General features: G+C 39.2%; 1 protein-coding gene across 3 annotated transcripts in view; it reads left to right on the top strand.

Annotated features, from left to right (window-relative positions):
* Positions 1-5,614: 5,614 nt before the first annotated feature.
* Positions 5,615-12,701, top strand: part of cherp (calcium homeostasis endoplasmic reticulum protein) — a 33,529-nt gene continuing 26,442 nt past the window's right edge. The window contains exons 1-6 of one of the 3 annotated variants that reach the window (XM_067415326.1): positions 5,615-5,758; positions 6,517-6,690; positions 6,944-6,979; positions 7,690-7,853; positions 10,374-10,511; positions 10,594-10,745. In XM_067415326.1, coding sequence (XP_067271427.1) covers positions 6,588-6,690; positions 6,944-6,979; positions 7,690-7,853; positions 10,374-10,511; positions 10,594-10,745 — 593 coding nt within the window. In that variant the 5' untranslated portion in view covers positions 5,615-5,758; positions 6,517-6,587. Of the gene's footprint in view, positions 5,831-6,516; positions 6,691-6,943; positions 6,980-7,689; positions 7,854-10,373; positions 10,512-10,593; positions 10,746-12,701 lie in introns of all 3 variants that reach the window. The other 2 variants (XM_067415324.1, XM_067415325.1) reach the window with 2 other exon arrangements.

Genomic DNA, 12,701 nt, shown 5'->3' with positions numbered 1-12,701 from the left:
GCCTCAGTGTTCATTAGAGGCAAAGGCTTATTGGCAGACCCATCTTCTGTACGTGCAGAAGAGCAGAAGGGGAAACTATCTGCCGTCACCCACCATGACTCCTCTTTTGTTTGGGCCAGCTGATCCAAGTCTGAGCTTTGTTTTCCCTTTTTTAGAGGGACAGACAATCAGAGACTGTCACTCTAAGACTCCAATCAAAATGATTTTAGATAAAACACCATCAATGTGCTTTAAGGGTCATTTCATGATTACTAAGAGAATAATTTATCATTCAAAACAGACTTGCTTCAAAGGACCACGATTTTGATGTCCCACAAACACGCAAGTGGAATTCGCTGCTTATTTTTCAAAGGAAACTCAATCAGTTCATGTTGCCAGAGTTTTTGTAGCAATAAATTGTGTAGCTGTGTTGGACTAATAAAGTTCTGGATAAGAAGATATTGACTCCCATGAGGAAGAATATTAAACTTTCGGGATGATTGAATTATTCGATTATGCTTACTAATAATGTTTTAAGTTTAGTTGTGTAAGGATATATTAAGGATGAAGAGTTTATAGATGTGATGAAGTATATACAGTTGATCAAACTGTATAATTCAGTTGTTTTTCGTTGTTTCTTACAGTTCTGTCATGGGAAAATCTATGATGTTTGGGTAACTTGCACAGTTTAAACATTTGAAAAGCCAAAGTTAGACTAAAAAATGACAATCATGGCTAATCAATATGAGTGCATGTGTGTGTGTGAATGATGTAATTTCCAATGTCTCCTAGATGTTTTTACAAGGACATTTGAATGGCGCAATGAATGTCCAGAAATGTTCTTAAGAATAAACAAATCTAGTTTCTCAGAGCTTTGCTGTTGATTCATCCATTCTTGGAAAAGTTGTTTAGAAGTCCATGAGATTGAACTATAGAAAAGACTGTCTATTTCATCGCCCCCTCCTGTCTCTGTTTCTCCTGACCGGTGGCGCCAAGCCAGCCTGTTAGGAAGATGAGGTTCCAGTCAATCAGCCTGGCCCGGGAGGGGGCATTGGCCCCAGGGTCCGCCGTTCCTTAATTGCCTCCTGATGCTGCTGTACAGGCACATGTTCAAAATGCCTGGTGCACGGCTGTATTCATTATGTGTGAGCAATGCTCTTGGACAGATGGGACACTACAGGGGCCATCTGGGGCCCCCCAAAAAACATGTGCTGGGAAAAGAGCAAAAGGGGTGTGAACGTATGTTCTTTCCTGTTGTACAGCTTCACATGATGTTTCGTCCAGAACATGTGGACCTCACTTGCTTTGCACTTTACATTTATACAGTAACTAGTATACCTTAAACTGACGGCATTAATCTTTGTGGGAATTTACCTTCCTAACCATCTGTTTTGCTGTTGTGAATGCTATCCACCACAGTAAAAAAAAGTACTGTGGCAGAACTTTACAGTGATCAAGGTAGGAAGCGATTGTGTGGATGGGAACGGAGAGTGGGAAGGCTGCTCATCAAGGTTAATGATGGAGAAAATCCCCCAATTAGAGCCTTTTCCCGCAGGCCAGGATGAGTTCAGTGTAAGGATTAGTGCCCAGGCCGAGACCGAACAGCCACTGACCGCTGCACATCTTGGCACACGGGTGGCTGGGTTGTGGGTAGGCATGCGTTCGGCTGGACTGGCACAAAGGAATCATGGGAAAGCAGCAGTTCATCCACTGCGAAAAGCTTTGTTCGCGAGGCTGAGGGAAATCTGCTGTTTTTCCATTCTCATGCATTGAATGTGGGTCAGTCTGTTGTGTTTAAGGTCCATTTTATAATCTCACGTTTGGTTCACACGTTTGAGTGACATATATTATTCTCGTGGGTTAATACAGTTTGTTTTAAGTACATTTTAAAGGTTCACTATGTAACTTTTGAGTCTCTAACTTTGATTGTTTGAATATGATTTATCCAATTGCTCATAAAACATTCACTACTAGGCTTAAGTCTATAACCAGTTTAGATGGAAAGGCTCTCAAGCTGACTAGCTGAAGACGTTACTGTAGATTTACCCATTAATAGACACAGTACTTCCTTGAAAATAAATTCCAGCACAGCGCTACAACAACCATAATGAAATGAGCCATCACAATAGATAATTCTGTCAGAGAGCTACATGGCAATTTATCTGTTTAAAAAAACTGTAGTAAATACTAATCTGTAATAAAAACACAGTCTCCGTGCCACTTTTACAACATTCCCTAACTTCTCGCCATCTCCGAAAAGCCAAGCCAATGTTGATTCATGTTTTATTACGAGCTCTGTCGCATTCTCGTTTTGTCGGCAGACTCTCTTCTGTTTGGCGTTTGTTTAAAATGGGTGATTAGCTGCTCCAAGTCAACATTTCTTGTTTGTTATGAACATTAACCTATACTCCTCCCACAGGAGCAACTTTTCTCTATTTACAGATATGACGAAACATGCATGGGCGAGTGACGTATGTACACAATTTCCCACAAAACCATCCCTACAGGTCTAAAATATAAACACAGGATTAACATGGTGAAACAGGGTAAGACAAAAACACATTTTGGAAGATTTATTGATGGTGTATTGACTGATTCTGAACCAAATAAGTTCAATAGTGCACCTTTAAATGTTTATTTATGCAAGTAAAGATGAAAACCTACCGGGCGACATTATCCATATTCAAAATTGCTAAAAATGCCAAATATTGCACAGTTTTTTTACTCACACATCTGGTAGCAAGATACATAAACCAAAGGTTAATCCGTGACCTCAGCAACTAAGACGATTTCCTCTGAGTCACCGTACTGATGCATGTGATGTGTACCATCTAATCTACTGTAAGACTGTGATTAGAGATGCACAATATAACGGTCAAAAAATCTGTCTTGGGTTATAATAGAGGACAGCACATTTTAAGATAGAGTTCAAAACAGTAAACCATCTTGTCCATTTTTTATAATGTAGAAAATGTGCATTAAAAATCAAATCTACACTGCATAATAACGCTTTCTTTCTTAGTATTTTTGTCTTGTTTCTAGTCCAAACATCTAAAACTTCTTAAAACCAGAAGCATTTACTAGACAAGCAATAATGTTTGTCTTGTTTTGGGGGAAAATAACTAAAAATTAAGTTTGTTTTTGCTTAAAATAAGATAAATAATCTGCCAGTGATTATATAAAATGATCTTAAATGACAAAATTATTTTGCACACCCTATTGGCAGATTATTTTGTTTATTTAAAGCAAAAACGAACTTAAATTTTATTTATTTCTTCACAAAACTTTTGTTTGTCTAGTAAATGCTTCTTAAATGTAACAATTTTTAGATATTTGGAATTAAAACCAGACAAAAATACTCAGTACTTAGTAATACTTAGTAAGAAAATATGTTTTTGCAGTGTATTTGTTGCAATATAAAATTTTTAATGACAAAAATCTATGTACTGTAATGTGAAAAAAGAGAAATTTGACCTAAATATGTTGTAATTTCAATTTCATGCTTATTCAGGCTAACTTGACTTATAATACTGACCATAATATTGGCTCAGAAATTATAATTATTTGTAGTCCCTGTGAGCTATAACATAAAAAAAATACTTTAAAATGACAGGAAACTCAGAGATATTTTGCTGAGTGATCATATCAAGTGAGAACAAGAGGGAAAATCCTGACGCTCTGAATCACAGGACACCCCCACAGAGTTACTGTATTCATTAAGAACAATTAAGTCTCTAACGACTAAATTAATTGCATAATCTATTATTTTGCTCCCTTGACACAGCGAAGGCTGAAGTTAACAGGCTGATGGGGATGACGCGTTCCTCGAAGGGGATAATACGGGAAGCGAGCGGAATTAATTGGGTTTGATTAAGAGAGGTTTTCAATGGGACGCGGCTCTTTTCGCATGACATAATTAGAGGTCATGGAGAATGGGTGGGAGGTGGTGGGGTGGATTTGAGAGCTGGCGCCAGTGTTCTTCTCATCAGTGGACGTGAAAAGGGTTTTTTGTCATCCTTTGTAAACATGTGGAGTGCTGATGATTAGTAGGACAGTTGGAAATGAATCATTTAGAGACATAACCTATGGGTGATTCTACAATTAGGGCACTTTTTCTGACCCCTAAAGGTGAGAAATTATACAATAGCTATGAAACTTTTTATTGTGTAGCTACTGAATCTCGAAATATGCAAGGATATATCAAATAATTATTGTTATTTTATTATATCTATCTATCTATCTATCTATCTATCTATCTGTAGCACTCAGAGATTTTCTTTAAAATGTAAAGTGCTTCATAAATAAAATGTATTATTATTATTAAATGTGTTCTGATCAGAAATTGCGCTTTTTCAAAAACTTTTAACTGTGAAGAAATGCTGAACTAGGTTGGCACATTTGGTTTATATATGGTAATATAATTTAATAATTTGAATACAAATTTTTGTTTTTAATCAATAGTACAATTACACAGTTCATTCAATCTGTTGGGCAAAACTTCATGCATTTTTTTCCCATTGTGTTATTTCATAATTGTATTGTAAGTACAGTCCTAAATATTCACTGGTGTAAAAAGTGTAACCAGTCTCTCTTTAACATCTTTTATACAAACACATCTGGATGAATCAATCAGCACTGCCGTGTCTATAATCTAGTAATCTGTAATCTGCATGAGAGAAAGGCGACCGAACACCCGCTACTAAAACAATAAACGCGCCATCTTCATTTATAACCAGATTATATGTGAAATCATCACAAAAGTGTAGACTGTTGACATACTGACCCAGTTGTGTCGAATCACCACACAATGAGCACCTTGATTAAATTCAGAATATCAAAAATAACTAATATTTTTCTCACGTCAACAACATTGAATATTTTACTAATGTGTCCTACATCCACTATGTTAAGATATATTCAGACATACTTCTCATACTGTTTTTGAATTATTTGTTGTATGGATTATCGAAGGCAAATTGTGCACCTACAAAATCCAGTCAGGATCAAAACGTTAAATACTTGTCATAAGTAGCGGCCAAGTATCTATTAAATAAGTAGCCAACTAATATATCTAAAAATACTAGATAGAATTGGAATACATACTAGACAGAACTGAATAGGCCTAGTTGATATTATAACTAAATGACAGATTCCCATGGAAGTCATTGGCAAAAATGTACTATTCTTTTTTTTACTAGTAACACATTTTACTAGTCAGTATCAAAATAAGTCTAATGAAAAATCACTAGTGTCTATTTAATAGATATAGTGTCTAATAAATAAGTTTACTAAGTTCTAAGCTAATATCTAATGAGTAAGTACCAGTATCTTCTAAAAAGGTACTAGTATCTAAAGAATTGGAACTAGTAGCCCTACAAGCACTAGCTAATGAAAGTAGGCCTACTTAATGGAATATATAATATCAACAAAACAAAAAAAGTACCGGTACTAGTAGCATGGCAATATAGTACGTTTAAGTATTAAATGTTAAAACAGCTTGCCATATACTTACAAACAAGTTCATTAGTTGTCACCTGCAAAATCCAGTCAGCATCATAACGTTAAAATCTCGTCGTAAATAACGGCCTCCCGACGGCAGGCGACGCTGTGACGTCACGACTCCTCTGAACGTGCGCCAACGCGCATGCGCCGGAGGAAGTGCTCAGGATTCGGTTTCCTGTGGCTTCGTCTTGAACTAAAACACAACAAACTCATGCCGATATAATGGCCGAATCCGTTTAAAAACGTTTTATTTTGTTTCTCGTCTCAGCGTCATAAGGTATAAATGATTTCCTGGTCTTATACTAGCGTGTAATCTTGAGAAAGATGGATATTTCCACGCCACCAGAAGGTAACCGTGCGCTCGCGAGTGCGAGAACTGCAGCGCGAGCGCGAATGAACTGATATTATTATCAAAACGGCACTGATATACACACACTTGACTTAACACATAAAATCAACGTTTACCTGCTGGTTAGTTTATATTGACTGCCTTGTGTGGGTAGGATGGCAAATGAAGTAGCTAAATCTTTTGGCGTGTTTTTATTGCGTAATTTGGGTAAACGTTAGGTGATCAACGATTCCAGTAAAAATACCATGTTTAACGTTACTACAATAAAATCCATTACTGTCATGTCAAAGAGATATGATAGAAAATAAGTGAAAATATCTTTTATTGTTGGAAAGAGAAAAAAATGTTGATATTTAACTTCTTAAACTGCAGACCTTGTACAGTATCATCAAGTATATACTTTAAATTATATTATTTTTATTACAGCTCAGACAACACATACTTACATGTTTATCGCTTTTAGCAGTGTTTTATGTAGCTTCAAAGGGTTTCCTTTAAAATTACACCAAAATTGTGAAGCTTTTCAATTTGGGTAAGTTAGGCCAAATCCAGGCGGAAATCCTCAAAAATGGTCCCAGAGCATAAGTGGTTAAAAACAAATATTGGAATCATTCGTTATTTTTAACAATACTTATTTTGTTTGTTGTTGTGTTGTATCGGTTTTATATGATGCTCTTTCCCATCAGATCAAGAGCTGCGAAATGTCATTGACAAACTGGCCCAGTTTGTCGCCCGAAATGGACCCGAGTTTGAGAAGATGACCATGGAGAAGCAGAAGGACAACCCCAAGTTCTCATTTCTGTTCGGAGGGGAATATTTCGGCTACTACAAATACAAACTGGCCATCGAACAGCAGCAGCGTATGCATCGCATTTATTTTTTACCAATCAGTTATTTTAGTAGTATTTATATTTTTGAAATGGGGTTTGTTTTTTGATATTCAGTTGTCATTTTAATTTTGTCTGTGTATATTTTAAATAATTGAATTTAATGACAATAACCCTGCTACTAACACGGCATTTGAGGTGGAAATGTACAGCTAGATTTGCCTGTTTTCCAGCTGTATTGTATTTATATATATTCGTCTTTAAGGTGTGCTTCTCTCCTTTATAGATTCTGCCAGTCATGATGATGAATATAAAATGGAAGGTATTTATTAGACCGATAATCAGAAATGTTTAATTTTTGCCTGGTTCTTCTGCATCATCAGTGCTTGAAATGTTTTTTTGGAATATTTAATTTGTCAAATTATGTTATGGCTAATGCTTTCTCAGTTACACATTAATGTGTGTAACGAGTTGAAACAGCTGCGAAACACATTTGGTGGTGTTCACCAACTTGCGGTTTCTCATGTCTAGAGATTTGAACCAAGTGTTAAAGTTAAGCACGTGACTTTCCAGCACTGTTTTTTGCTCCATACATGATACGATGACTTTTTTTTGTAATATTCTGGATAAATCTGAACTCAAACTTTGCTTTTAAGAAACTTGGTTCCTTACTTGGTTTCTTCCCCCCTCAGTTATTTGGAGTCGATTTAGTACTTCATATCCCATTGCTTTCCTTGGCTTATAATGTTTCCGTCTGTTTTGAGTTTTTCATGCGACTGTCTCCAGACATGGAAAAATCAGAGGGCAACAAACCAGCATGAGTGATTTTTCTGCATGTTTCTCTTATCTGAATGGCCTTGTGCTGGGAACGCCCATTCAAAAGAGAGTCACCCTTCTTTTAGTAGCGCTTCCCAGTGTTCCCGTTCGCCGCATCCGTCAGATTTGGACGTACTGGCAGACGAGAGGTTTGTCGCTTGCAGTACAGTAGAAATCATGTTTTTTTTTGCGTCTGCGTGTTCTTGTGATCCGCAGTGCTCTGTAAACCTCCGGGTAAAGAGGTCGCAGACGTTCCTGCGGCGATGACGATGCTTGCGCCTCCGCCTATCCCGCCCACAACGCCGTCTATGGAGGAGCTCATCCAGCAGAGCCAGTGGAACCTACAACAGCAGGAGCAACACCTGCTCAGCCTCAGACAGGTATGTGCTGTATATAAAACACACACACCGATCAGGCATAACTTTATGTGACTTGAATAACACGGATTATGGTAAATGGACTGCATTTATATAGCACTTTCAACAGACCCTATGACCATCCAAAGCTCTTTACATTTTTGCCTCGCATTCACCCATTCATACACCGACAGGATGTTAGCCATCCCGCTCGTCGGGAGCACCAGGGGTTCGGTGTCTTGCTCATGGACACCTCGACACTTGGTCAGGTGGAACTGGGATTGAACCACCAACCTTTCGGTTTGTAGACAACCTACATGAGCCTCTGCCAGCCCTTTTATCTCTTAAAATTATGATGATCTCTTCATCACGGCTCCTGTTAGTGGGTGGGATATATTAGGCAGCGAGTGAACATTTTGTCCTCAAAGTTGATGCGTAAGAAGCAGGAAAAATGGGAAAACGTAAGGATTTGAGCGAGTTTGACAAGGGCCAGATTGTGACGGCTAGACGACTGGGTCAGAGCATCTCCAAAACTGCAGCTCTTGTGGGCTGTTCCCGGTCTGCAGTGGTCAGTTTCTATCAAAAGTGCCCCAAGGAAGGAACAGTGGAGAACCGGCCACAGGGTCATGGGCGGCCAAGGCTCATTGATGCCCGTGGGGAGCGAAGGCTGGCCCGTGTGGTCCGATCAAACAGACGAGCTACTGGAGCTCAAACTGCTCAAGCACTTAAAGCTACACTGTTTAACTTTTTTTAGTTTATTCTTAGCTAAAAACACTTAGTTCTTTAAAAAATATGTGTGCTCGTTAATGTATATTTACTTATTTCAAGTATTAAAGTATTCTCGTAAGTTTATAATATGCCATTGAAAATACATACGAGTGAGGGGTTCGAATGACGGTCGCCATGTTGCCCCTCCATCCTGACAGAACATTAGCCAAAGAGTACGAACAGGATCCCCGATGTAAGCCATGTCACACTGTAAGATCTCAGTTGTCATTAATGTCAGACTGTACGATAGTGAAGGCGCGCTAAAAACGGACGCGCGCAAGAAAACTCGTCCGGAGTTTTATATCATCAATGAATGTCGCGCTTGTTGACGGTGAGCTGCATTACTCGCGGGACTGAAATGCTGGCTACAAAGAAATCTCTAGCTCTCGTTTTGGTCATAGTTTGTCTTGAAAAACGGAGATATTTGGCTGTCGTCGTAGGAGAAGTCACTGCAGGATTGTGTGCCAAATCTTCTGACACTGCCAGAATTTTGTCTGAGGTAAAATTTGATCGCAGCGCTCATTAATCGGCTGCCGGTGAACATGTCAAACTAACGACCAAAGACGTCAGATTTTAGCCTAGGACCTGAGGAATCTTTTAGGATTTGCTAAATTTGTCTCAGACGGCCAAATCGTGGCCAAAATCGCACAGTGTGCACCCAGCTTAAATTGGCCACCGTAGGAGTTAAAACGAAATCGGAATTAAGAGGAACAGAAACTAAAGCCCCTTTCACACTGCACGTCGGACCCGCAATATTCCCGGAACATTGATTACCGAATTCGACCCGGGTCGGGGACCTAGTAATATTGCGGTATTCGACCCGGGACGAGCGCTGTGTGAACAAAAGCCGAAACTAATGCCGCAACGTGTACGTAGTTATCGTGCGACTCCTAGAGCTTGTTTTTTCAATAATACAACCCTGCAGTGCCAGAAGAGCTCGTCGGTGTTTTAAACGCAGAGAGTGTTCGTATACAAAAGAAACTAAAATTAAACAAGCAGAAATGTGCGCAAACTGGACACAAGTCGAGACCACGGAGCTCCTTACTATCCGCGCTGAAGCTGAGATCGCTCGCCGTTATACGTCACATCAGGATGTCACGTGTCAACTCGACCCGGGACCGTTAAGCGTTGTGTGTGAAAGCGCACATATTACGGTATTTCGCTGGCTGTGTGAATGGACCAAATCTAGCGGCCCGGGAACAAATGCCGGGTCGCATTATCCGTATATTTGCCGGAATCGCAGTGTGAAAGGGGCTTAATATTCACTGGACGGTCATATACCTTTACACCGCTAGATGGGGAAAATATCACACAGTGTAGCTTTAAAGGATTAGCTCACTTCAAATTGAACATTTCCTGATCGTTTCCTCACCCCATCTCATCCAAGATGTTCATTTCGTTCTTTCTTCAGTCGAAAAAGAAATTACGTATTTTGAGGAAAACATTCCAGGATTTTTCTCCACATGATGGACTTCAATGGGAACCAACGGTTGAAGGTCTAAATCAATGCAGTTTCAGAGGAAGGGCTTCAGACGCTCTGCACGATCCCAGAGGAATAGGGTCTGATTGAGCAAAACGATTGGACAATTTCTTAAAAATATGAAAAATGTATAATTTTTAACCTCTACTGCTTGAATAATTGTTCTGCTTTTGCACGCTGTATGACGTCATTACATCAGAAAAGTCATATCCGTGACGTACGTGGAAGTAAACAGATAAAAAAATCTGTTATTGTTGAAAGCGGTGTCATATAAAAGTGTGTGTTCGTGCTTTTAGGAGCAGGTTACGGCCGCCATCTCTCTGGCAATGGAGCAGCAGACGCAGAAGCTTCTGGCGGAGACACAGCTGGACATGAACGAGCTGGACAACCTCCTTCAGCCCATCATAGACACCTGCACGAAAGACGCCATCTCGGTACGAGCACAAAATCTCACGCCTCACTCACCACTGCTCCGTCTGTCAGAGAAGTTATTTTTGGGTTATTTCTCTCTGTCAGGCTGGAAAGAACTGGATGTTTAGTAATGCCAAGACCCCGCAGCACTGCGAGCTGATGTCGTCGCATCTCCGAAACCGCATCACTTCGGACGAGGCGCACTTCGAGCTCCGTCTGCATCTCATCTATCTCACCAATGACGTCCTGCATCACTGGTGAGACGCACAACATGACGTGATAATGCATTTGAATAGTATCAACAGTTGTGAATTTAACTTAGGCGCAAAATTGGAATATCACATAAAACATTTGTGAATAAAGCACTGTTTCCATCCCATGTGTTCAAGAGAACAAAATCAATCAATATTTCAGAGCCACTAAACCAACATTTGAGATGCTGCGATGCCATTGGTCCACTGGTTAGTCCCATTATCCAATCACAGCCTCTGTTAAGGCAAAGTCACCAGAGTTTTTTTGTTGTGCATGGAGGGATTTATTTGGTAAATGTGTTTTTATTGTAGTTTGTGCGTGTCTTATTATCAGATAAACAAATTATATGCCTCCAATTTGTTTCCATCAAGCGTTTTTTTAATGTGAGATCTGTGATGGATGCGGCCTGTAAACGGAAAAAGAACGTGGAGGGAGCCGGCTGATACTAGTGCTTAGGGGTTTATTGCCACAGAATAGGATTACACAAATAAAGCAAATGTTAACCGAACTGAGCTAAATCAAAATATGAAGCCGTGTTTCCACCGCAGGAACCAGGGTCTAAATGAAGTTCCCTCCAAACGGCCCTGCTCGCGAGGTAGTACTTTTTTAAAGTTCAAGAACTTTTGAGGGCGGGACTTGGGCGCTGAACATGCTGATTGGTTTAGCATTTTATTTCAGCTGGCATTTTTTAAAGTCTTTTGCGAGGTTCGTGTCAGTATATATTAGTCTTGCTCTTTCTGTCAGATGGCACGCATTCATCTCAGCCATTCAATGGCCGTAAAAATATACATTGTCATTTTAAATCTAGCTTTACAAGCTTTCTGGATATGCTAGTGCTCTTTCCTGTCGTTGTTAATTACCTCTTCAGTAAACCTATACGACAATTCACCATGACGTCACAACAGTAATAAACGTTCTTCCGGGTGGCAAAAGCCGAAGCGTTCCTATGGCAACGCTAGTATTCAGACATAGTTAACATGATTATTGAGGGACCGATTAATTAATTCAGGAGATAGCAATACATGAAATGCCTAACCTTGGTCTAGTAGATGTAGTGCTAGTCTAATACCACAATTTTTAAATGAGCTTCAGCCTACATTGAGTAGTTATTTTAGTGACTGTTGCTGTTTGAATTACAATATGTTAGGCTATCGTAGATAGTCTATTTCCCTGTTCTCTGCTTTTCAACAAATCCTTTGCACACATTTTTTCTTTATTTTTTGTATCTGAAGCTATAGCAGCAACATTGAAAGTTCCGGTGTCTGTGTTTAACACGAAACCTTGTGTGATTGCGGCCGGCTCGCGGTGCAGTCATGCTGTTTCCCAGCTGATTTGATGCAATGATCCACTTTAATGACTCGTGGCATCTGCAATATCTCACAAACTCCCGATGTTAAAATATATTATATTTATAATTTTATATGGAACTAATCACTACACCTGTTAGCAGTCATGTAAACATCCATTATTGATATAAAATAGCCGAAATCACATGAACAATCACACAAAAACCTTATTCCATAGTTATCGTGTGTTTATTAGCTTCTTAGTTCACGCGTAGAAATTTAGAATAGGCCCGTTCGAGCCAGAATGAGGAAATGTCCGAGACAGTAGGAGAGAGGTCTGCGCATGTTTTAACTCTTTTATATCGAATAATTCCGTGAGAAATGAATAGAAATGGTATTCTGTATGACGAAATATTTTGCAAACGTGATATGTCAATATTTCTCCAAATATGAGGACTTTTAAACTAAGAGCTAAACTGAAAGCTGTTCTTTGCGATCTCTGTGAACACAAATGAGCCAGTGAAGACGAAAGAATAAAGTGCGTCTGATAATCTATTCAAAATATCGTTCATAACGGATCGATAATAATGCACTCCTGACATAAATTAAGAATTGAATGTCACTGCAACCCAGTTTTATCATAAACAGTGTTCAAATATCAAAGCTGGAGTCTTT

The sequence above is a fragment of the Pseudorasbora parva genome, chromosome 14 (genome assembly GCF_024679245.1).
Source record: "Pseudorasbora parva isolate DD20220531a chromosome 14, ASM2467924v1, whole genome shotgun sequence".
Lineage (NCBI taxonomy): Eukaryota > Metazoa > Chordata > Actinopteri > Cypriniformes > Gobionidae > Pseudorasbora > Pseudorasbora parva.
The sequence above is the reverse complement of the archived record's forward strand: the minus strand, read 5'-3'. Positions and strand labels throughout refer to the sequence as shown.